The sequence below is a fragment of the Mauremys mutica genome, chromosome 10, assembly GCF_020497125.1.
Source record: "Mauremys mutica isolate MM-2020 ecotype Southern chromosome 10, ASM2049712v1, whole genome shotgun sequence".
Taxonomy (NCBI): domain Eukaryota; kingdom Metazoa; phylum Chordata; order Testudines; family Geoemydidae; genus Mauremys; species Mauremys mutica.
Genome location: NC_059081.1, coordinates 12,196,683 through 12,222,788, shown reverse-complemented (window position 1 = coordinate 12,222,788; position 26,106 = coordinate 12,196,683). Strand labels below are relative to the sequence as shown.

The window sequence follows — 26,106 nt, the reverse complement described above, 5'->3', positions numbered from 1 at the left end:
ACATCAAATTAAGGAAAAAAATCAGTTTAAAATATGGATTTAATTTACTTTCAAAGCAGAAAGTTTACCATATGCAGGGTTTGTGTTTATTTTTTTATTTATTTTTTTAACATTCACCTAAAGCAGCAAGTTCTCAAGAACAGCAGTGGAATGAGCTGGGACCCAGGTTGGAAGCATTATGCTATATCTGCCCACCTTTAAAGGCATGCAAATTTGATTTGCATGTTTGAAGCCAATGTTTGGCTCATGTCGCATCTACAGTACCTTGACGTTTTATAAAGAAAGTTGCATGTAATCCAACGATAACCTGTGATGCCAATCAAATATGACATGTTAGGATTTTAAACTCCAGAAACAGACAGACATTCTGTATTCCAATTCTAAAGTGTTTGTGTTCATTATGCTTTGGCATCAGATTAGAATGGTACAGTAGGTCATGTCAAGATTAAAAACTATAGACCTCTAACAGCTGTACACACCAGCACAAGACTAAACTTGTTTATGTTGACTGAAACTGTATCCACAACCAGTTTCAGAGGGAGAGTGTCCACACTACAGCAACACAAACAAGGTCACGTGCACTGTCTCTGAGAACTAGTTATGGGCATTCACATTGGGCACCAGAAAAGAGCAGCATTACATATACTGCTCACATTTGTAAAATTTGGCTGAAAATCTTATGACAATATTCTTGCTTGTGATATTTTGGTACCTCTAGGAGAGATTCAAATTGGATATGCAAAGGAGTGGGGAGCTATCCAAACACTGCAAAACTCTCACCAGAATTCAAATTTAAATTTTCTTTGAAGATAGGGATTAGTCAGTGGTGGGTTGATAGGTTTCTCTCTCCTTACCTCCAACTGGCTGAACTATCACCAGATCAAAACAGTAGGGTGTGAACTCTGTACCGTTACTGCTTTAGCATGGTTTATAGACAGACTAAGTCATTCCACCCCACTTTTAAACCATACTACATGGTAACATGATAGAGCTGTAGACCACACCCAGAGTTGGCCATTGTTTTTGTTTTATAGGACACACATTAGAGAGTGTTCAGGCAAGCAACTATTTTTTCCAGAGTATGAAGAGAATATTTGTGAGATGTAAATCTCAAAAAGGGAGAAGAAAAAAAAAGTGCAACATGTGCTTCATTCACTACCATACTTTTGGTTTAGTTCTCATTGCAGAGTATGACTGCACATGAAGCTTCGATTTGACATTACTTATTGGGAAATCTAAGGCTGTTGACAAACAGAACAGCACCCAATTCCACACCAGTGCTAGAGAAGAATGCCATCAAGTCTCTAGCTACCAGAGAGATGCTAAACAATTCCATAGCTTTAGTATACATTTCATACACGTTTTGACCAGGAGCATTGATCCTGTAGAACAATACAGGTAAATCCAATATTATGTGACAACTAACACTTGAGCAGAATTTTTTTTTTAAAAAAAGGCTTCACCCCCACTTCAAATCTACATTTTGAGGCACTCAGGTGAGATGAGATTTAGCATCCATCATGCTAATCAATTTTAGACATTAAAAGAAAACAGGTATTACTAAACAGGGTTGTACCTTCTGTATTTAATACCAAAAAACCACTTTCTTGCATTTAGTCATTTCAGATTGACAAATTTCTAAAAATCAGAAAAAAATATCCACACATTTGTTAAATAAGCAACAAAACATTATAACAAAAAGAAAACAAAAAGGGTCAAACTAGTCCTTTTTAACCTCATTAAAACATGCTCATGGTGAAAATTTATTTTACATATTTAAAATAGTACATTTAAAATTAGTTACATTACAGGTACAATGATGAACATTGCGACTATCCATTATATTGCACAACCTGACTTCATCAATATGGGTTTCTTTAAATAGTGCAAAATACTTTATACAGGAATGTACTTAGAAGGGGGTCTTGCCAACAAAAAATATTTTACAAAAGTTACCGTGAACAGAAAAATGTCAAAATAAAAGATACAAGCTGTACAAAGAAATTGCCATAGACAACAAAATCTCTCCTCCTTGAGAAGCAGACCTCAGTCCAACACAAGGCCTGATTTTTTGCTAGAAGCTGTTATAACCTCTCTCTCTATATATATATTAGTAACTTAATACAACATAAATATAAGTCTAGTCCAATCAGGTCCATGTTGGTGTAAAATGGATCAACGTAAAACATGCCTTTAAACTGTCTATGGTTTTAAAATTCTTTACAAAGTATAAACAAAAAACCACAAACAAAAAATAACCAAAACCCGAACTATCCAACATGGATGCCCCATGCTGTGGATTGAGCATTCAAAGTTTGTTCCAATGGCACTGTAGATAAAAAAAATCAGCAGGAATTCCCTACCATTTTTTTTTGTTTTTTTCCTCAAAAATCCATACACTGCTCCCAGGGAAGCCAACATGGCACTTACTTGATGCTTCCGTCGCTATTATCTGTAGTGGATTTAGTGAGGGGAGCCAAGATATTGCCTGGAATCCATCCTTCAGCGGCCGGGGAGTGGTCATTCGCAGGCTGGTACACCAGGAACATATTTTGCTGGTTGATGGCAAGGATCTGAACCACCTCACCCTGATTCACGCAGATCTCATTCTCCTTCAGTGCATAGTAATCTTTGATTACCACCATGGAAGAGGTCCCATTGCACCCTCCCAAGTCACTCTGTGAAGGGGACAACAGAAATTGTTAGAAAGTGTGTATTGCTGGGGAATAGGTGAGAGTTACCTCTTTTTGGGGCATCCTGCACAGTTTTCAGACTAGTGAAGAAAGGGTGGTGGTGGTGTTAAAATCCTTAAATAATTGTAAATTTACATCAGAAGAAAAATCTATAATTCAGAGTTTGACGTTATCTAATAATCCAAATACCCTGGGAATTAAAGCCAGAGTCCTGTTTCATATCATAATTCACATTTGGTTCAATGGGAATGTTGTTCTAGGAGTGCTAAAAAAAAAAAGACTGATTTGCATTTTATTGTAGCAAAAAAAATTCTATACCAGGATGTGGGAGGGAGGAAAAAAAAAGCAGTAAAAGCCGGTGTCTGAATATGAAATTAACACTCAAGAGCCATTTCACAATGGCAGGTACACATCACACAGTAATTTGACTTGCAACAACAGCTTTTGGTCCCTATCAAGGCTGCATTTGAACCAGTGGTGATTTGGTGGCCTATGTGAACTGAGTTCATGGTCTCAGCTCTGTTTGCAATAGTAAACATCAAAGAGAAAACTTATCTCCACAACTTGCACTCGTTAGCCTCAGAGAGGATAAGCACAGAGCTGATCTCCAAGTCAGGGTGCTGGGCATATTGTTCTAAGATTGAGGTGGAACATTACATGGCAGCTTCCTGTGCTGTAAACAGGGAAATTCAGTCACCAGGGTTGTGAACACCCCACTTTTCATGAGTCTTAAGTTTGTTTGTGTTTTAAGTTCTACACATCTTTGATTTTTAAGCCACCTATTCTGTTGTGCTACTGGTTTGGCAAGCTGGTTTCTATGGACCTGAGTAGTTCATAATTTCATGGATACTCCATGATACAAAGGAAGATAGGCTTGAGTATAATGGTGAGCAGAAATTAAGTACCTTGCTTTGTTCATATTTGTCCCCAGGCTGGTGGTGTTCATACCCTGCACTGCCATTGGAGGTAGATATCTTCAGGGGTGGCAGAGATGGGTTACGGCTTGTAGCCTTTGAAGGCTTCTCAGGCCCTACTGGAACAGAAGAATAGGGTCTGCTGTTGGGCTGAGACACCCTACTAGCTTGCGGCCTCATTACAGCAGAGGTACTCTCTTTGCGTTGATACTCTATGGGCGACTGTAGTGCTGCAGGAGAGGAAGAGAATTAGATGCATCGGTGCTTGTGCCACAGTGTAACCTGATGTGCAGTACATGACTTGCATGAGGTCGTTTCAATAAACGGATATTGCTTTCAAAGTAAACCCAAGGGATACTCAACTGCCTCACACGTGGAAGAGCACATTTACATTTAGACATCTTGAGACCACCTCACAGTAGAGTATATAATGATTCAACACAAGACTCCTCTTACTGCTATGATGGAGCTGCTTGTCTAATGCTACAGCATGCTGAAAAACTTAACCCTTCAACAGAAATAAACAGTCACATTTTATTTCAAGCAGCACATATCCGAATGATTCAGGTACAAGGTACAAGTATGTGGTATGTATTTATTCAAGTACTTGACACCCAGGCCGCTAAAAGAGTTACTGGCCCCCATTATACTCAGAAAACCACCTACTCACGTAACCCACTTGTATAGACAAGAAACCGCAGCTACCAAATCACCACCAAATGTAGTTTACTCTGGACCTGGTTACATCTTTCTGTAGATCCACAGAATTAGAAGTGACTGCAAGGGTCATCTAGTCTCATCTCCTGCCAAAGTGCAGGATTTGTATATGAGCTATAACTACTTTGGTGTAGGGCAGTTACAGTACAGGGCCACAAGCTAAGTCAGGGTTTTGCAAACCCAAAATAGTGAGTCTGGGAGCAGGAGGAAAGTGTTTGGCTGTGGAGAGATTCGAAAGGAAAGGGTGTATATTTGAGCTGGTGTGGAGCAGAGGAGAATGGGGTTTTCTGAGATGGTAAGGGGGAAAGGTTGAGTTGGCAGGTCTGAGGATAGGAGTCAATGATAAATGAAGGTGTAGGTGGGGAACCCGTCAGGTTAGAGGTAGCTTGAAGGGAGAGAAATGGAACTGGAGAGATGTAAAGAGGTTGCAGTTTACAGTAAAAGAGGCTGAGAAAAGTATCCCAGTTTATCATTCTGAAGGGAGAAGGGGAATGAGAGAGGGCACCCTTTTTCTTCCGACTTCATCATCCCTCTCCCCCAAATTAGGGTCTTTTCCACTTGAAGAGTTGATCAGCCTACACGAGATGGCAAGAGGTCCTGTGACAGCTTGTATCTAGAGCCCCACCTGGTATTATTAGGCACGAGGTATCACTGTGAGCTGATCAAAGTTTAGGGGCAGACTGAGCTTACAAATCTTTCTACACTTATTGCCATTATTGGGAAGAGAGGAAGAGTCACCAGTATCAAAGACTAGAAATCCTTAAGTATGGATTTGGTGTTTGAAGCTGCATGACATACAATGGCTCTGGACAGATCATTGATAGAGAATCAGTACTCTGTACATTGGTCAGACTGTAAACTAAATGGAATGCGGAGAGACCAATTTAGCAATGGGAAAATGCAGGACAAAGTGTCACAGATCAAATTAATCCAATCAAGAAATCACAACAGAAGCATCCCTCCTAACACTGAGGAGATGAAACACCTCACAGGGGACTGACACAGAGTGCAGAATTTTTACTAAAAATGAAGGGTGGGGGGGAGGAAGAGAAAGGATTAAATAACTAAGGAAAAATTTTATTCCAAAAATAAGTCTCATATCTTCCTTTCCTCTGCACACTTTACATTTGAGAGCGAGCCCAGTTCTGCAGCCGCTCTCTGCATTAGTTTGACTGAATTGATTGTTAGCTGACTTTTGGAGTGGCTGCAGTCCAAAAGGGGAACCAGATGCATTAAAAAAAGTAGAGATTAGACAATTCAGCTAACCAAACTGTTCAGGCATCCCGAATGTCAGATGCATGCAATGCTCTGCACTCTCCCAGGAGCACAGCATCAAATGTTTAGGACATTCAGATTTCTGGGGCAAATTTTCATTTTACAAACACCTTTGAGTTGACACTACTCTAAGCTCTTGTTTCAGAGCCTGACAGCCTCTCCATATTAGGGGTGCAAGCTGAAGGCCAGGCTACCATTCTGGAGTGAGTGGATTCTGATTATGGCCTCTGAGTGCTACTATATTTACAATGTTGAGTGCAGTTAACAGGCATTGGGAGACATGACCTTGAAAAAGCAAGGAAGTTTTGTGAGGCTTTCACCACAGATGATATGTCCCAACAGCATGCTGCTGGGGGGATCGATTTGGCTCCCTGGGATAAAACCTGCCTCTGAACCTGGCTAACACACTGTACCAACCATATACTTTAGCAGGAAGTCACAAGTGCTGCCAGAGTCAGACCCCACTAGCCACTGTTGTTCCTGGGCCAACCAAGAATTCCATGGAACCATTAACACAGCATGGAGCTGTATAAACTTTTCTGGACAATTTAAAAGGTCTGAGGATTATGGTGGCATTATACGCTTTCTCCCATACCTCTACACTGGTCACCTAGATTCTCCCTATCACAATGCAGTCCCTGAACTAGGTAGAGAGATCATTGCATGGGGTGGTACTATACAAGCACATGAGCCTTTCCTCTGCAAGAAAAAGGGAAGATCAATATATCAAGGATTCCTCTGTGTGAGAGACTCTCAGGTGACGTGGCCTGGCTTTGTGCCAACAGCTACTTAAAGATGGGCAGCCTGGATTGAGCTCTCTGAGATATTTCCTTATGAACCTGAAGGTGATGAGCGTTTTGCAGCAGAAGACAACATTTGAACATTGTAGATTCTGTTAGTGCAGAAGACACTGTACAGAGAGAGACTACATACCATTTAGGAAGTCTCTCTGTGTGTCCAGAACCTGATTGATGTCCTGTATCCAAGCTTGCTGAATTTCAGGATTGGCAGCCTGTAAAATGACTCGTTCTGAAGTTTCCCGGCTCATAAGAGCAAATTTACAGGGATCATCCTCCACTATTTCTTCAAGGATTAGATAGTTCATCTGCAAGAAACCCAAGGAAGCATGGGTTACATTGTAGAAGGCTCAGCAGCATTCAAAGATAAAGTGATAGTACTAATTTCCTGAATATAATTAACTTAAAACCATCATTTGATTACAATCAGGAGAATCAAATTCCAATGTGCTTGAAGTTCCAGGCAATGTTTAATGAAGGTCTAGCATCCTACAGGCAGATTTTTCAGGTTTAAGTCTCATGCCTCAATAGCTATCCCAGATCTCTCAACATCCATCTGTATGGTCTTGAGCAGGGGTCAGCAACCTTTCAGAAGTGCTGTGCCCAGTCTTCATTTATTCACTCTAATTTAAGGTTTTGCGTGCGGGTAATACATTTTAACGTTCTTAGAAGGTCTCTTTCTAAAAGTCTATAATATATAACTAAACTATTGTATGTAAAGGTTAAAATTTTTAAGAAGCTTCATTTAAAATTAAATTAAAATGCAGAGCCCCCTGGACCGGTGGCCAGGACCCGGGCAGCGTGAGTGCCGCTGAAAATCAGCTCGCGTGCCGCCTTCGGCACACGTGCCATAGGTTGCCTACCCCGGTCTTGAGTTACAACTTCCTTTGAAAAGGTAATGTGATTGTGGCTGATGGGTCAAAAATAAGCATAACCTGAAAGTGACATTAATAAAAATTCCTCCTAAGAGTTGAAACCCTCCTGCCTCCCAAAAACCCTACCATCCCTCTAATACAAAAGTTGACAGCAATGTTTACATTAATTCCTCTCCCCTGAGGGGAGTAATGGGAACTCAGCCATTTGTACACAGTCCAATTTTAAGTGACTCTGATCTACTAAAAGGAATAATTCTCCACTGATGATCCAGTGATCTTTTTCCTCTGATTATTCTACCACCTAAGTCACTTGCTGTGCAATGACTCTATTAGGCACAAAGTATTTGCAGGATCATAGCCTATCTTTGACTTCATTGTGACTACTTGCGTGTTTAAAGATAAGTATGCAAGTAAGTGTTTGCAGGATTGCGTCCTTCATCCAGGATGCCACTGTGCCTGTTAAACATTTCAAGTGTCTGTGAAACATGATGTGAACATGCATGAATGATTAAAAACCCACACTTCTGATCTGTCATCTTTAGCCATTCTTGCAAACAGGCACACTACTGTTTTACTCTATATCCCACAAAATGAAGGAGAGAGGGGATGGATGGTGCACTATCTAGGTCAGGGGGTCAGCAACCTTTCAGAAGTGGTGTGCAGAGACTTCATTCATTCACTCTAATTTAAGGTTTTGCGTGTGGGTAATACATTTTAACGTTTTTAGAAGGTCTCTTTCTATAAGTCTATAATATATAACTAAACTATTGTTGTATGTAAAGTAAATGTTTTTAAAATGTTTAAGAAGCTTCATTTAAAATTAAATTAAAATGCGGAGCCCCTCAGACTGCCTGCCAGGACCCGGGCAGTGTGAGTGCCGCCTTTGGCATGTGTGCCATAGGTTGCCTACCCCTGATCTAGGCAATGTATTTCCAATATGCATATCAGAGGTGTTGAGCATCCATGTACAACATGTGTGAACCAGCTCAAAGTGATGTCATCTCATTTTCAGTTCCCTGAATACAAAAGAACTGCCTATCAAGTGAATGGGGAAGAAATTCTGCAAATTAACTCAGTTTAAAAGAAAACCGCCAGCACCAAAGAAAGCAGAAGAATATCACACACCACATCATTCTAAGGGCACGTCTTCACCGCAACAGTTAGCTTGAATCTACGCTGCTGGATCTACGCCAGCTCAAGTGAGGGCTGCTCCACACTGGGAATTTACATTGAATAGCTACACACCAGGGGTGTGAAAAATCCACACCACTGAGAGATGGAGCTATGTCCACCTAATCCCCAGTGCAGAAAGCGTTTGGTTGACGGAAGAATTTTTCTGTTGACCCAGCTACTGCTTCTTGGGGAGGTGGGTTACCTAGGTGGACAGGAGAAGCCCAGGTAGGGTCTAGGCAGTGTTGCCAGCTGCCAGCCAATCTGCAAGAGTGGTGATCAAATCAGACTCAAGCTTCAATTTACTCCCCTGATGGGCTGGCTAGTTGAAGCTTAAAGCACCACTTAACTCAAATTAGAGACCTGTGCGTGAACAGTAGTTGGGTTGGGGCAAAAAATAGAGTTATAGCTCAAGCTAACAGTGTACCAAAGGCATGCCCTGAAGTGCAGTTTAACTGGAAGCTATCAGATAGCCCTAGGCCAAATTTGCTTCTTTTGGCATTGGTAGATATTTATTTTTCCTCTATATATCTTCAACATACAATGCAAGAATTGCTCTTTCCAGAGAACCTACATTTTCACACTTTCTAGAATCACCTATTGAGAAGTCAACTTCCCTGGCCTCTAGATTAAAAATTAGGGTTAATTCTTGTCACTTGATGTCTTTCTCCCCCCTTTTGCCCCCCCACTGGGAGGGGGAAGATAGGAAGTGATTTTAAAATTAAATGGATTTAAAGACACCAGGATTTACAACTGTTCTTGAGATTTACAGTTTAATGTTATTGGTTTTTGTGTTCTTACACATTTCCACCTTGAATAGTCTCTCTTGCAACACTAAGTAGGCCAATAAAGAAATAGCAAAGACTGAAGATTAAGGCCCCCCGGATTCAGGAAAGCATCCCTATTAGAGTTAAGCATGTGCTTAAGATCTGAATTGGGGTCCAAGATCATTTTGGTTCAGTTTCCCCTTCTCTACTCCTAGTGGTGAGAAAATTAGGAAGCCCCTTCTCCTGCTATCATTAGTTCTTCAGTAGACCCAACTCTTATTCATGCAAAGCTCCAGGCAACAGATGTTAACTGTTCAGACCTGCCCTTTGCTGCATATCTTGTAAAGTCAGCTACTGAACTGTGCAGGGGCAGATTTACAGTTGTCCTTATACTATCCTTGGTCCATATTACTGAAAATTAGTGGGAACACTGCAGACTAAGGTTTATATATGGCACTTGAGGACTGGTATGCCTAAAAGTCAGTCCAGAGCATAGAAAAGTCATGGTTAAGTAGCCAATGCTTATCAAATAGGACTTTCCCATTTCTTACCTTTATACTTCTCTTAAACATGTAGCCCGGTGTTAAAGAGCCTTTCCTAAGAAGTTCACTAAAGATGACTATTTGCTCAAAGAGGAAGACCCTGCGCTCCTTTGGCCGAGACAGCCCTCCAGAATCCTGCTCAGTTACATAGAACGTATCCTGCTGCAGCAGCTTTCCTTGAGCAGTCAGCTTGCCCTGAAAAATAGAGAAATTGCCAACGTAAACATGCATATGGGTATGAACAAAAAAAAAAAAAATCACACAGCCCAAGGGCTGATCTGCTGGTGTTCACACATGTTCTGGGGTTTCCAAGGAGCACTGAATTCTCAGAAAGGCAGAATTCCTCTGGACTTGACACTAAAAAGTCTTTGCCTTCCTTGACAAGAGTTCACTCAGAGTGCTAACACGGCTGTTCTTTATTCTCATCGCCACCAACTGTGTTTCCAAGACAGAAAATGCCACGTCTCCAGTGGAATGTTTTTATACCTGTTCCCAACTATATTCTCATTATAATTTTTGAGCTACTATTTAAGACATGCTGGGCCTAACGTTGGAGTTTAGGCATTTTACCAGGATAGTCAATTCCTGCGTTGAATCGGTCAACTTGGTACATCATTTAAGAGCCCTCTCTGAAGCTGCACAGGTGCTCACACCCTCATGTCTAGCTACCTCACTCAAGGTTTTGGGCTATCATGCTAAGCAGCAGAGGAGTCTGACTGTGAGGCCACTCCTTCTGGCAGAGCAAATAAGTCTCCAATTCAAGCTTTGAGAGGCAGTAACAGGCATCAGATTGATGCCTGTACAGGATTGTTCCATTTTTAGAACTGCAGGTATACATTTGTCCCATCCCTCCCCCTGAACCCCAGAGGAATACAGCTCACAGTTAAGAGAGCAGAATACTGGCTAAAGAGGCTGAAGGACAATCTTTGGAGATAGTTATTGAAAAAAAGATGCTCGTAGCCCCTTGAGCACTGCTTTTTAAGCTAACTGCTTAAAGACAGATGCATACCTCAAAGCCCTGAAGACGGCCCAGGTTCATCATATCATTGCAACGTTTTGGTACAAGGCACATTAATTCAACTGCTTTCTGTTAAATACAAAAACAATACATTAATTATGAGAAGGCCAGAGCACTCTAAGGAAAAATTAAAAAACACAGGTGCCACCAATCAAATGAAAAACGAATGAGGCATGCTTGTTTTTAGAAGTTATAAAGGCATGATTCTGATGTATCTAGGTCAGGGGAGGGCAAACTATGGCCTGTGGGCCGGATCCACCCTGTCAGGGCTTTCAATCCGGCCCATGGGATTGCCAACCCCGTGGGGTTAAGACAGGCTCCCTGCCTGCCCTGGCCCCACGCCGTTCCCAGAAGCAGCCAGAACCACATCCCTGAGGCCCCGGGGTGGAGGGAAGGGCTCTGTGTGTTGCCATCGCCAGCAGGCACTACCCCCTGCAGCTCCCAATGGCCGGGAGCGGGGAACTGCAGTCAATGGGAGCTTTGGGGGTGGTACCCACAGGCAAGGGCAGCACACAGCTGAGTTGCCTGCTCCACCTCACCCCCAGGAGGCGCTACGAGACATGCTGGCCACTTTTGGGAGCAGCACGGGGCCAGGGCAGACAAGGAGCCTGCCTTAGCCCCACTGTGCGCTGTTGCCACCCTGGAGCACTCGAGGTAAGTGGCACTGGGCTGAGGCCTGCACTCTGCATCCCCTCCTGCACCCCAACCCCCTGCTGCACCCTGCACCCCAACCCCTTGCCCTGAGCCCCTTCCTGCACACCACACCCTGCACACAAATTTCTCCACCTAGATGTGGCCCTCGGGTCAAAACGTTTGCCCACCCCTGATCAATGGGAGGTCTGGCATGCAGGCATGGGCCCCAACTACATGTAGCTTAAACTAGAAGAGAAAATAAATTAACTTAAATGAAACATGAAATAAGTAATTGTTTCTTTGCTCATCTCCAATATTCTATTGGCAATTTGCTTTCTCTCTACCAAATTCCACTGAATTATTCAGCAATAGCCAGATAAAACAACAGAGACTAGGATATGAAAGTATACCTCTATATCAGAGCATTCCAGCCCAGCTTTCTCACTGTATCTCAGGAAATCCTAAAGAAAGCAAGACAGTTCTCATGAAGATGTTTTAGGAAAGATACCCATTATCCAGTTGGTATCTATATATCTGTCTCCACCAACGAGCAGCAGGATGCAACTCCACAGAAAATGAAAGCTGTACTTAGACAGCCCTTGAGAATCTCTGAAAAACTTAATATAAATGAATTAGTTTTCAAAAGATGCTTGTGAGGTAGGGAAAATATCCTACCCATTTTATAGGTGGGGAAACAAGCACAAAAGGTTGAATGACTTGCTGAAATTCACAAAGCAGGACAGAACTAAAATTAGAGTTTGGGAATGCTGACTCAGTCCCCTCTTTTCAGTCACAAGCCCACACACTTGAAGATACCCTTTTTTCCCCTTTTGAAGTCTTATAGACAAATGCAATTACTTTTTTGCAACTAGTACAGTTACCAAAGCATGGGCTGATGGCAGTCAGTTTGATATGCTAAGTAGCTTCAACAAAAACCACCAGTACCTTTATAGATGGGCCAAATTTCAGAAGTGATTCATGTTGGGCAACTAAAATTACACAACTCAGGTTAGATTTTAAGAGATGAGCAGCTAGAGTTGTGGGTGCACAGAATCCTTGAAAAATCATGTCATGTGTTTAAGTTGGACTCCCAAAGTAGAAACTGAAAATTTGGATCTATCCATTTCTCATTCTAGGGCACAGTATATGAACATACAGAAGCTCAGTACACATCTGTTTATTCCATTTAGAGCTGGCCAGAAAACAGGAATGTTTCTGGTGGGCATTTCTTTGGGAAAAAAAATTCTTGTCAGAAAATATTTTCTTCAATTTTTCCTATGGGGTATAAGTTAAGAAAAAGTGTATGTGTAAGGGGAAAATGAACTATTTTCTTCAGTGACTGTTTTCCACCTTTTGCTAGTTTTATTTTCTACGGTGGAAAAAAGTTAGCCGTGGACATTTTCCAACAATCATGAAATGAAAAATTAAAAAAGTTTAGCTTCTTCTCCAGTTGTTCATTTCCCCCCCCAAACAAAATCAATCAAAATGAGATTGGATTTAAAAAAAGCCCCTCATTTTCAATGAAGCTTTTTTTTTTTAAAACTAGAAACCTCAAAAGCTTAGATCAGCTCTAATTTCAATGCAACTCATGCAGAAAATCTCTAAATCTTTGATTATTCTAGCAAGATTTGGTAAAGCAACTGAAGGGTCTCAAAGAACAGACTGACGTACATAAGACATTAGTCATCGGCTACCAAACTGTTCTCAGAAATGTCTTAACTGGGGCCCCCTCTGCTGGCTGGATGTCTATCTACAGACAAACAAATATTGTAGAGGCTAACGTATAATGGAGCTTCTCTTCCATTAACTTTTCTCTTGGATTAAAGAGATGGTTAGTTACAACACACCCCATAAGATAATTTTAGATGTCAAATTTTAAGAGACAAACCTCATAAGTTACAATGAAATTCAGACTGATTCAAGTCAAAGTCCAATGCAAGATGAAAATGATCCATAGCTTAACCTAAATTGCATCTTTACACTCACCTTGAGTAGAAGCTGGTACTTGGTTATTCTTTGAATAGGTTTGATTAAAAAGTCACTGAGGGTTAACCGTTGGTTTATTTCTTGTTGTACCTCCTAAAAAGTAATATTAATCATCACAATATTAATAAATAGTTACAACAAACCACACAAAGACACTTATAGCTATTCTATTTGCAAAGACAGGAAACAGGACATGGTAAGTGACACAAAATAAAAAGAAGATTAAAGAATTTTCTGCCAGAGCAAGGGGACATTTTAGAAAACCAAAAGGATTTCAAAGTCTATAAGTGTCCCTTTTTGGCACGTACTGGGCAAAATACTTGGAAGATAATCTAAAGATTTGGGATTCATTTTCAATTTGAGCTGGTAGAGCAGGAATTAGATCTGGAGACTGTTCTTCCCATTATAGTCAGGTGATGGCCATGAAGAAATCCTGAAGAGCATGAAAGGTTGCAGTGACATACCCTTTAACGAAATGAAGCACCTTCCCCTTGTTACTCAAGTTTTGCATTATAAAGTGTAGATAGCCCCAAAGACTTCCTGGAGTGAACATAAAAGTCTGGGAAGAGGGTGAAATTATTAATTGTAAATCACCCAGCAGAATAATAAACCCCCTAAACACCACAATGGTAGTCAACCAATTATTCAAACAAAATATACCCCACCCAAAGTCCTGACTATTCTCTGCAAAGGTCACAGGTGGCAAAGGCCATTTCAGACAGTGTGAGAGGAAAATGAATTGTACTTTTGGAATGCAATAGCCTAGCCATTAATTGGAAAGGAATATTTATCTCAAATTTCCATTCTTCTATTAAAGGAGTTGCTGGAAAGAGATACTGTAAACAGAATATACTTGTATACAAGAATAAATCGTATCACAAAATCCTTTACTTTAGCCCAGGGGTCGGCAACCTGCGGCTCCCGGCTCGCCAGGGTAAGCACCCTGGCGGGCCGGCCCGGTTTGTTTATCTGCCGTGTCGGCAAGTTCGGCCGATCGCGGCTCCCACTGGCCGCGGTTCGCGGTCCCAGGCCAATGCGGGAGGCAGGAAGCCGCGGCCAGAACATCCCTCGGCTCGCACCGCTTCCTGCCTCCCGCATTGGCCTGGGACCGCGAACCGCGGCCAGTGGGAGCCGCGATCGGCCGAACTTGCCGACGCGGCAGATAAACAAACCGGGCCGGCCCGCCAGGGTGCTTACCCTGGTGAGCCGGGAGCCGCAGGTTGCCGACCCCTGCTTTAGCCAAACAGGGCCAAAACCCATAGGTTTTTGGATAATTCTCCTTTAACCTCACAGCACAGGTTTAGGCAGCAATAGTATCCAGTGAATGTGGCCAACCTTACCTCAAAGTATGCATCATATTCAGCTACTACGTATTCTGATCGTGGTTTGTTTTGACAGTACACCACATACATGTGTAATCTCCTCTCCTGTGAAGGCAAGATGCACAAGATATTAGCTACTATATTTTTATTAAATGATTGGAGTGGCAGAAAGATGCTAAAACTGCTCTGTTTGATCATGCTCATTTACTCAAAAGGTGCAAAGCAACAGAATCAGGTCTGTTCTAGCTGACCCCGAGTCTCTCGTTGATGAAAAGCAATCAAGGCAATATTCCTTCCCCATTATAGAATATTTACACAATGCAGCCCTGATCCTTTAAACACTCAGGCACTCGAGTAGCTTTACTTTGGCAAGTGGTCCCATTGAGTTTAACAGTGGGAGTCAAGTGCACATATGTTTGACAGATGGAAGCTTTAAACAAGGGGCCAGATCCTCACTGCATGTAATTCAGCATAGCTCCACAGAAGATTTATGTTAGCCAAGGGTATGGTCCAGTGTTTTTACTTCTTTTAAAAGTAACTTAACACCAAGAAGTTGGACAACATACTTTAAGTTAAAAGCAACATGCACTTATTATTTAAGCCAGGGGTGGGAAAACTTCAGCCTGCCAGCCCTTTTAATCCAGCCCTCGAGCTCCTGCTGAGGTGCAGGATCTGGTGCTTGCCCTGCTCCAGTGCTCCAGCTGGGGAGCAGCATTGGGGGCCGCTCCACCTGGTTTCTGGAAGCAGCAGCATGGCCCCCCTCTGGCTCCTTCACATAAGGGCAGCCAGGGGGATCTGCTCTGCACACTACCCCCCGCCCCAAGTGTGGCCCCCACAGCTCCCACTGGCCAGGAACTGCAGCCAATGGGAGCTGCAGGGGGTGGTGCCTGTGACAAGGGTAGCATGCAGAGCTGCCTGGCTGTGCCTCTGCGTAGCAGCCAGAAAAAGGGACATGCCGCTGCTTCTGGGAACAGTTTGAGCTAAGTGCTGCCTGAAGCCTGTGCCCCATAGCCTCTCCCCATGCCCCAACCCCCTACCCCAGCCCTGATCCCCCTCCCACCCTCCGAACCCCTCAGTCCCAGCCCAGAGCACCCTCCTACATGCCTCCTCCAAACCCGCTCATCCCCAGACCCACCCCAGAGCCTACACCCCAATCTGGAGCCCTCACCCCCCCATTCCCCACCCCTTGAACTCATTTCTGGCCCCAACCAGAGCCCTCACCCCCTCGCACACCCCAACTCCAATTTTATGAGCATTCATGGCCCACCTTACAATTTTTATTCCCAGATGTGGCCCTCAGGCCAAAAAGTTTGCCCACCCCTGTTTTAAACATTATGGCAACCAATGATAAATTGTAAATTCAATGATGAAAACTATTCTTAAACACATGATCTTCAGAGAACACTGCATGCCGTGTGCCAATGTTATTTCAGTCTCGCACGATACAAAGTATTCCTTGCACGAAAAAATGCAATGCTGATAATCAAATGAGAAATATTCCTGGAAAATGTGTTTTTGCTCTCTGCACTTCAGCCAAAGAAAAAAAATAGTAATGAGTACATCAAGATGTGCTAAGTTTTAGTCCCTCACATTTTGTGCTTTTAAAAAAAGAACCTAGAGACTCCTAGCCAGGAAATAAGTAAATTGCTTTCAAATCTTAATGTCACAAACATGTTCAGGTTGTTGGCGCCAAGATACAAGACACAAGGAAGGTGATGCATCTCTTTTATTGGACCAGCTTCTGATGGTGGAAGGGACAAGCTTCACAGAGCTCTTCCCCTCAGTCTGGAGAAAGTAAGCACAGTATCTGAGCTATATACATGCTCAGTCCCTCCAATCCAAGTAGCAAATTGGGGGAAGAGAGAGGGGCACACACTGCCTTCTGGTTTTATGATTTAGGGAAACCCAGCCATTCAGTAGCCGAGGAAACAAGTGTCAGCCTTATTCTAGATCTGGATTAAAAATGTTAATACACAAGCATAGCAAATCAATATGGTCAAACTGAATTTAGAAGGAAGAGACTTTCTGAGGAAAAAAAAGTTAGTGAAAATCAGAATGTAGAAACACTTACATGTTTGATAAAAAGCTGTGCTAAACGGTCATGTTCCTGGAGACATTTTTCCAGTTCAGCTAGGAAAAAACTGAAAGTAAAGAGAAGATAAGCAATTCAAAATAGTTTCCCCTTCCTACCCCCACCACACCGTTTCCCCCCGCCCCCATTATCCAATCACAGCTGGAGAATTGCACAATAACCGAAGAGGGGGAAAACTTGGCTTTTTCCATTAGGTGCAACATGCACCTATCAAAACATCGTTGGGATGGTGTGGTGACGGTGGGGGCGGAAGGCAGAAATTTAAAGGAAATCAGGTCTTGGATTTTAAAGTGTTCACTTTTACTCTGTTCCGCGGTTTTCATTAGAGCAGCTTGAAAAATGCCAAGAGACATTTTGCAAAAGTTTGGAGTTAATTCCCCCCCCCCCCCCAACACACAAAAATCTATTTATCAAAAACATCTTCTGAAAACCGAAAATTGAAATAAGTGTTCAGTTGGGTAAGACCCATGAAAAGTTTTGACCACATTGAAAACTTCTGTAGAAACCTTCATTTTGTCTAAGGCTATTTTTAGTCACTAAACATTTTGACTACAAACTAACTACAGCTGGTCAAAAGTTATCAGTGTGCAAGTATATGACAAACCAATATTTACATTGACCTGCACCTTTGGAGACCTCTAGCTTGAATCCCTTCTAAGAATTTTATTTAGATGCCTAAAAAATGAGCTTTGTTTAGATGCTTTATGTTTCTAGAGACCTTTATAGTTTTTAACAGCCTTCGAAGGAGGTAGAACCTCCTTTCTCAGCAGCTCTCTTATGTTGAGCAATTTCCAGTTTGAACGCCTTCATGGATCTTAACTGCAGATGCCTGGCATGGGGAGCAGCATTGTCTGAAGTAAACAGGTCCTGGCAAGGTCCAGGGCCTGCAAAGGAAGATTCACTTCAGAGAGCCGTGCATGAAATACAACATTTCGATGAGGTACCCGGTAAGTCTTGGAGGTTCAAAGTTCCAACTAATAGGGTTTTTAAAAAGCAGAAAGCTCAGGAGTTTGATCATCAACCCTCCCTTTCGCTGCCCTCAGCCAGAGGAGAATCACCACCACTAGATACTGTATAAGTGGTTAAACAGCAAAAGCAGCAGCACGAAAAGAAGGCCTAAAACAATGCGATCCTGGCCTGTGACTGGGGTCCCTAGGGTCTATGGTAATAAAAATAATATTGATAGTAGCAACAGTAGAACTGGTGAGGAGCAAGGACACTGCACAAACTCAGCCAGATGGAGGTCTATAGCCAAAGAGACCTATAACCATTTATACTTTGATTTTACTTGAGTTTATCCATACTTTCTCCAATGCTACAGAAAGAGTGCAGGTGTTAAAAGATGCAGATAGCATTAACTTTATCTTGTGCCAGTCTCACAGGTCAGGGATATGCATTTCAAGAATGCCATTACAAAAAAAAGTCAATAGAACTATAGATAAGAAATCACTAACACAAATCTAAGTCCATTTGCTTCTATATGGGAGTTTCATTAACAATACAGAATATCTAGAGGAAATCTGACCTTATTTAGAAAGTCTGGATAACGCTTGAGGAATAAATGTCTGAATTCAATATTCTAATCAGGCACCTTGCAACGTGTAATTAAGATAGTTTGTTTTAGGCAAGCTCTGCAGCAGCAAGCTATAGCTGCTGAAATGTTTATGAATGCCAGGGTTGAAATGCACTTCAGAGTCAATGAAACTATTGTTCTCGTACGATTAAAAAAAGGCAGCCGCAATGGCTGTCACGCTCAAGGTTAAAAGCACGATGTTGCTCATTGTTACATTGTAAATAAATGCTTATTTCAAGTCCCAGAAGTAGGTTATCTTAGGCAGATTTCTGGGGGCTAGTATCCAGCAACGTACCACCCCCCTGAGGAATTCCAAAACTGTGCGTTTGACCCAGCTTCTACATTTGACTAGAAAACATGGACTAATGCAGCTTTTCACCTACTGTTTTCCCTTTTCACATACGTGCACCATTCCTTCCACGTCCATATCCAGTTTAGCCTGTTTCTACCATTCCAGTCTGAATCTTGTTTTACTGGGACACATTGCATGAGCTATTTTCAGAGGTACTGAGCACCCACAAATCCAAGTATCAAAAACTCTAAATTAAGCCCAGTCATTTTCACTCAAAGAATCTTGAACCCACTTTTATTGTTTACGCCTACCATCCAATGACACCAAAAGTGTCAACTTCAGGAATCTCAAGCATCAGGATTAAGACCACATTTTAGAACCTAAATAAAAAGCTGTTTTCTGAAGTGCTAGTGCCTGCTGAAGTCCAAGGGATTGGAGGGTACCTCTGAAAATCATGCCATTTTTATTTGGAGCCCAAAGCTTGCAAGTTTGGACTTCAATGACTTGCACAAAGTCCATTCAAAGTAAATTTGGTAGTAGAGCCTGGTTTCCAATTCTCTCCCCTTTGCTGAGGTACACTTGTCTAAGATACCTAAAAGTCCAACTTACTCCTTGTGCCAGTCATAAATCTGGTGGATATTGCCAAATACAATCTTGTCTTTTCCTTTCATATCTTCAGTAACCCCTTTTTCTTCTATTCTCTTCATGAAGCCCTGTAGTATGAAAGAGCAGTGATTAACTAATAACCCAGCTGAAGAACAATAAGTATATGTTTTTTTTTCAGGACAAGCAGAAGTTACATGCCATAACTGGTAGAATCTCTTTAGAAGAAAACCAGGTGCTTAAAATACATGTTACGTTGTTTAAAAGCAGACACCCATCTTCACACTTCGCTTAAAAGAAAAGCTATAAAGGGATTTATTCTGCAACTTCTCAAAGGTTTGTACAAACCTATTGTACTGTCACTTAAGCGACAAGTACAATTAAAAGTTACATAAGTGGTTTGTCCAAAAGTCTTGGATTCCCTGATCAGTGCAAGAAGACAACTCTGCACAGATTTTTTTTTCTTTAAATGAAGAGTGTACTTCTTCGGTGCACAAAACTATGTAGTAAATTTAGAGTCAAATAGGATTTCTCACTCCTTCTGAGCATTCCATTTGAGTCTCTGTAGCATTACAAATGTCAGTTTACATTTGCCTCACACTTCACTCTGAGTAAGAGAACACATGAGTTTTAAAAGCTTGGAAGCCTTTGAAAGCCACCACTAAATTGTTTGGAAGCACTCACTGAACTAATGAGTTCGCAAAAAGCCAAAAAGATTTCTCAAGAGGTCACTTGTTTTCAGTGCTTTTGTTTTTTGATCCTCACCTTGGAGCAACTAGAGTTGTGTGCGCTGAATACCTCTGGCATCAGTATCTAGGTATCAATAGGGCACTCAAAAATTGAAGCATCCAAAATTAATGGACGCTCTTGAAAGTGTGGGACAAAGAATAACTTTGGTATAGTTCCTTTTGTCCCAAAGCGTGTTACAAACAAACAGCTACTACATATGGGCCTGAGACGAAGATTGGATCAAGATACCAATTTTTAAGAGGTCTTCAATCTGGAATTTTGGTTTGGGCCCTTTTCTAAATAAAGTTAGTGCCATTATTAATCAGTTCCAATTTCAGGTAGGATCTGTCTAACAGGAGAATATAAGAAGTGCAAGAAGAAAAAAAAATCTCTCCATCATCTGGAAGCCTATACTACAGCTGAAAGGATGTCATGAATCACAACCCAAAAGAAACAAGTCAGCCAAGATAAGCCTTTACACACTTCATTGTAGGTTTTAAATTTAGTATTTGAAAACATTTCCTTTAGGCACTTTTTAGCACAGTATCCAGTTAGTGGGACATCCTTTTGCCAATTTGAGCAATTACAGCCAGAGTTTAAATATATTAAATGGACTTTAACTCACCTCTACCACAATTCCCAAGTCTTTGACATAGTCCTTCTCAGTCTGCACCAGCTCATTTAAGACAAACCTAGATAAAAAATAGCTGCATCATTTCTCAATACAAGTTACCACCTCTCCACCACATACATACACACACGCACAGTTTCTAACAGACTACATCCTTATTCCAGTTCACATAACCTAGTTCTCCCCCAACTCAGCTTCACGCATAGGTTCTGGAACAATTTTTATAGTGGGGATGCTGAAAGCCATTGAACCAAACTGTAAATCCTGTATATAATGAAAGCTACTCCAAACCAGAGGGTGCTGCTACACCCTCAGCACCCCTAGTTCCAGCACCTATGGCTTCATGGCTCAATAGTTAGTGTCTTAAGAAAGCTTAACCCTGTCAGTTCAGAACATTCTTCATCTGTGCCAGAGGTGGCTGAAATCCTTTCACCAGGGGTTGTTTTTTTTTTAAATCCTGAGATAGACAATCAGTTGGTCTGATTACACAGAAAAAACAACACTGTTACTTATTCTAAACTGTCATTCAAGAGGAGGTCGCACATATTTATTCTACTTAGGTGACTAAAACAGCACCCAGAGGAGGGGGCTCCGAGTCTATTTAGATAGAGAAACCAATATAGCTTTCCTAAAATTAGCATAAGATCTTGAAGCAGTTGTAACTGCATAGTTCTGACTGAGTGATGGTGTGCAGAGGACCACGTAGCAGTCCTACAAATGTCCAGTATAGGGACATCCTTTAGAAAAGTCACTGAAGTAGCTTGAGCTCTGTAGAGTGGGCAGACAGTCATTGTGGAGCAGCGTTCACTACCCCTTCTGCATTTGTAATATAGGAAGCAGTAATCCACCTGGAGATTATATGCGCTGCGACAGCGTGACTTCTCATCCTGTCAGCTTAAGAAATAAAAAGAACAAGGCAATAGCTTGAAGTGTTTGGTCCTGTCTAGATAGAACACCAATATTCACTTTACATCCAGAGTTTGTAGATGTTCTTCATTGAATGAATCTTCAGAAAAAAAAATTGGTAAGTATATTGTCTTGTTTAAATGAAACGTCAATACTATAGACAGTTTTGGATGTGGCTTCAAAGCTTGAAAAAAAAAAATAGCACATAAGGAGGCCCTGCCACACTTCTGGCCAATATAATGGCCATTTGGAAGGATGTCTGACAGATGGGCCAAGAACAGGTGGCCAAAACTCAAATGGAGAACCCATCAAAACAGCCAATGCAATGCTGGGGGTCCCAAAGAGGTACTGTATCTTTAACAAAAGGAAAAAGCCACACAATCCCTTAAATTATCTAGAAACCATAGGGCTGGGACGCAAAGGTGGAGAGGAGAAGAGGTCACCTGGATAGGGGGGATGGATCACTGCTGAGATCACTGCTAAATCAAACTTCAGGTTGCTTAGCAAAAGACCTGAGGATTTGAGGTGCAACAGGTATTCTAGAATGTCCTAAATCTTAGCCTCTGTGATTGTATTTTATGGAGATTGGACTATATAGAAAAAATACTTCCATTTAGCCACATCGGTGGGTCTAGTGGATTGCTTCCTATTATTACATAATATTTTTTGAACTGTCATTTCAGTTTTTTTCACTTGACCTAATCACTCAACATCCAAGTTGTGAAGTGCAGATTGCTGGGATTTGGATGCAACATCTGTCCATGTTGCTGGGATAGCAGATCCATGAATGGAGGTAGAGTTGAGAGGCTGTGAAGATTAGAGAACAGCATGGTCTTGACCAACCTGGCATGATAAGAATCATCTTGGCATGACCCTTTTTTTATTTGAGTATATTCTCAGGGAAGAGAATGTGTGGGGGGGGTGGGGAGGAGAGAAGAGATGCATATACGAAATCCAGTCCCCCATCTAAGAAAGGTATCGTATAGGGAGATTGAACTGAGGTCCACTTGAGAACAAAATTGACACAATTTCTAGTTCACAACAAAGGACAAGAGGACTGTTGGAACACCCAGATTTGGAAAATGGCCTTGAAAACATTGTTCAAGGGAATCACTTGTGATTCAGGAAGAATCTCCTGCTGGAGGTGATAAGCAGCCAAATCTGGGGGCCAGGTAAGTGAGTGGCAATGGGAGTAATGCCTTTCCTGATGCAAAAGAACCATAACTTCCTGAAAAAGCTGATCAGATAGTGCTACTCTCTGTCAGTTTAGGTAGTACATTGCAGTTGTGTTGTCATGTAGTATCCAGAATGACAAGGGTCGGTCCTGGGGCCAGTTTTGTTCAATATCTTCATTAATGATCTGGAGGATGGCATGGACTGCACTCTCAGCAAGTTGGCAGATGACACTAAACTGGGAGGAGTGGTAGATGTGCTGCAGGGTAGGGATAGGATACAGAGGGACCTAGACAAATTAGAGGATTGGGCCAAAAGAAAGGACAATGTAGAGTCCTGCATTTAGGATGGAAGAATCCCATTCATGGTTACAGACTAGGGACCGAATGGCTAGGCAGCAGTTATGCAGAAAAGGACCTAGGGGTTACAGTGGACGAGAAACTGGATACGAGTGTGCCCTTGTTGCCAAGAAGGCAAACGGCATTTTGGGCTGTATAAATAGGAGCACTGCCAGCAGACCAAGGGATGTGATCATTCCCCTCTATCCAACATTGGTGAGGCCTCATACTATGTCCAGTTTTGGGCCCCACACTACAAGGAGGCATAGGCGGCAGGTTATATATGTTTGCCGTGCTCAAGCACCAGGAATATTCAGGGCCGGGTGTCCTGCTCCAGCAATATTTGGAGCTGGGTCTCTCCCCTGGCCCTGCCTGGATCGGACCCCGGCCCCAGCAGGTCTCCCTACCAAGCCGCGCCGCTACCTCACAGAAAGCAGCGCGCGCCTCTCCCCTGCCTGCTTGTGCTGCCAGAGTAGAACAGCTCCTGGCAGAATTGACGTCTGCTGCCCCAGGGTCCTAGTGCCTGCCCTCCACTAATAGCAAGGCAGGTTGCCCTTACCCTGAGCCTCTCCAATGTCCCAAACCCCTCATCCCCAGCCAGAGTCCTCATCCCGCTCCCGCACCCGCACCCTAATTCTCAGCCCCAGCTCTGAGCCCCCCCACAGCATGAACCCCCTCATCCACAGCCCACACCCCAACCCTCTGCCCTCTGCCCTAGCCCTGAGCCCTGTCCTGCATCATGAATCCCTCATCCTCAGCCCCACAGCCCTCACCCCTGCACTCCCTATCCCCAAACTCCCTCCCAGATCGTGCACCACCTCCCCTTTCCCACACCCCTTCCCACCCCCAAACTCCCTCCCAAAGCCTGCACCCCTCACCCCTTCCTACACCCTCACCCCCAGCCCAGAGCCTGCACCCAAACTCCATCCCAAAGCATGCACTCCTCACCCCCTCCTGCACACCCACCCCCTGCCCCCAAACTCCATCCCAAAGCCTGCACCCTAATCCCCAGCCCAGACCTCCTCCCCCAACCCCTCCCAGAGCCTTAGGCAGGTGGGGGCAGAGTTTGGGGGGGTGGGTTCTGGGCACCATCAAAATTTCTACAAACTTGCCACCCATGCAAGGAGGATGTGGAAAAATTGGAAAGAGTCCAGCGGAGGGCAACAAAAATGATTAGGGGGCTGGAACACATGACTTATGAGGAGAGGCTGAGGAAACTGGGATTGTTAAGTCTGCAGAAGAGAAGAATGAGGGGGGATTTGATAGCTGCTTTCAACTACCTGAAAGGGGGTTCCAAAGAGGATGTATCTAGACTGTTCTCAGTGGTACCAGATGACAGAACAAGGAGTAATGGTCTCAAGTTGCAGTGGGGGAGGTTTAGGTTGGATATTAGGATAAAAACTTTTTCACTAGGAGCGTGGTGAAACACTGGAAAGAGTTACCTAGGGAGGTGGTGGAATCTCCTTCCTTAGAGGTTTTTAAGGTCAGGTTTGACAAAGCCCTACCTGGGATGATTTAGTTGGGTATTGGTCCTGCTTTGAGCAGGGGATTGGACTAGATGACCTCCTGAGGTCCCTTCCAACCCTGATATTCTATGATTCTATGGCTTTCCTCACTGCTATTGCAGAGGCCATTATCATCCTAAAAGACGTGTCCACTGCATCAAATACAAACTGGAGGGATGTTTTGCCTATGATGAAACCTTCAAGTAATGCCCTGATCTCCTTCTATGCATCCTCCAGAAGGAGGTCAGTAAACCCCAGACATCGCATCCCTGTTTACAAAGCTGTATTTCACTAACCAGCATCTGCTGGTTTGCTACGTGCATCTGGAGAGAGGATGTGGAATACATTTTTCTCCCAAACAATTTGGCCCTTTTTCACTGGGGGCTGATTTAAGTCTTCCTGGACATGATCTCTCATTGGCAGCTGTAACCACCAAGGAATTTGGAGCAGGAAGAGAAGAAAAAGCATGCAAAGTCTTGCAATAGGACACGATAACGTTTGTCTGTGAGCTCAGCTGTGAGAGCTAAAAAAGTTGGCATGTGCCATCAAGTCTTTGCTAGCTCTAGAAGAGTGTCATTAATCAAGAGGGCTACCCTCCCGGGACAGACAACCGGAGAATGAATACAAAGCTTGTGAGTGTTTCTCTTGTATGCTTAAAACTGCCACCATTCTCCTCAGCAGGTCTTGAGAGCCTAAAGTCCTCAGGGACCAGAAGAGTATGGCATCATCAGGTTTTCAGGTGAGAAGCATAGGTGCAGACTCCAGGGATGAAGCATACACAGGAAAAAAAAAAAAAAAAAAAAGATAGTGAGTGCTTAGCACTCACTAGCACCCCCACAGATCAGCACCTCCCTTCCCCTGCACTTCCGGCCCACCAGCAGTCTCCTGGCCACCACCGATCAGCATCTGCCCCTCCCTCCCCATGCCTCACACACTGAGAATCAGCTGTTCAGTGGCATGTAGGAGGTGCTGGCGGGGAGGGAGGGAGAAGAGAGGAAGAGGCAGGGTGAGGTGGGGCTTGGGGGGGCAGGGTGGAGTGGGAGCAGCGCCTGAAGCAGAGTGTGGATCAAGCACCCCCCAGGAACAGAGGAAGTTGGCACTATGAGGAGAGGGACAGGTGAACAGGAGCAAAGTGATCCTCCTGGGGGTTTTGGGGTGGGGGGGAGGAGGAAGAAGGGGGAAAAAGGAATTTGCTCCTCCTGCAATGGGTGGCCTCATAGCACTGACTGCTCAAGAGGAAAGCACATGCAGATATTATTCAATCTAGGCAGCTCTGAAAGCTGCCTTGCTGGATGGCCTAGTGACCTTCCCCCGACAGGTTCAGTGAGCACTGCCTGGGGGAAAACAAATGCTCCAAGGATTCAGCCACTGGGGGACAGCAGAAGGCATGGGCAGTAGATGCTAGGCCATGACAGACTGTCTCTACTTTGACTGGTCATGCTCTTGCTACAATGCTCTCCTAATGGAGATGGTCTAGAGGACTCAGATTGACTGTAATTAGAAGGGGACAGTGAAATGCTGGATGGCTCCAAACCAGATCTCAAGTTACCTGACT

At 43.1% G+C, this 26,106-nt stretch overlaps 1 protein-coding gene across 13 annotated transcripts in view; it reads right to left on the bottom strand.

Moving 5' to 3' along the window:
• KALRN (kalirin RhoGEF kinase) overlaps nucleotides 1-26,106 on the bottom strand; it is a 743,024-nt gene that overhangs the window by 40,614 nt on the left and 676,304 nt on the right. For 12 of the 13 annotated variants that reach the window (XM_045032050.1, XM_045032053.1, XM_045032055.1 and 9 more), the window contains 11 exons: nucleotides 20,624-20,690; nucleotides 19,276-19,379; nucleotides 16,781-16,850; nucleotides 14,728-14,814; nucleotides 13,388-13,480; nucleotides 11,812-11,862; nucleotides 10,760-10,837; nucleotides 9,760-9,945; nucleotides 6,533-6,704; nucleotides 3,599-3,837; nucleotides 1,567-2,678 (listed from right to left, as the gene is read on the bottom strand). In XM_045032050.1, coding sequence (XP_044887985.1) covers nucleotides 2,427-2,678; nucleotides 3,599-3,837; nucleotides 6,533-6,704; nucleotides 9,760-9,945; nucleotides 10,760-10,837; nucleotides 11,812-11,862; nucleotides 13,388-13,480; nucleotides 14,728-14,814; nucleotides 16,781-16,850; nucleotides 19,276-19,379; nucleotides 20,624-20,690 — 1,399 coding nt within the window. In that variant the 3' untranslated portion in view covers nucleotides 1,567-2,426. Of the gene's footprint in view, nucleotides 1-1,566; nucleotides 2,679-3,598; nucleotides 3,838-6,532; nucleotides 6,705-9,759; nucleotides 9,946-10,759; nucleotides 10,838-11,811; nucleotides 11,863-13,387; nucleotides 13,481-14,727; nucleotides 14,815-16,780; nucleotides 16,851-19,275; nucleotides 19,380-20,623; nucleotides 20,691-26,106 lie in introns of those variants that run through there. The other variant, XM_045032062.1, reaches the window with a different exon arrangement.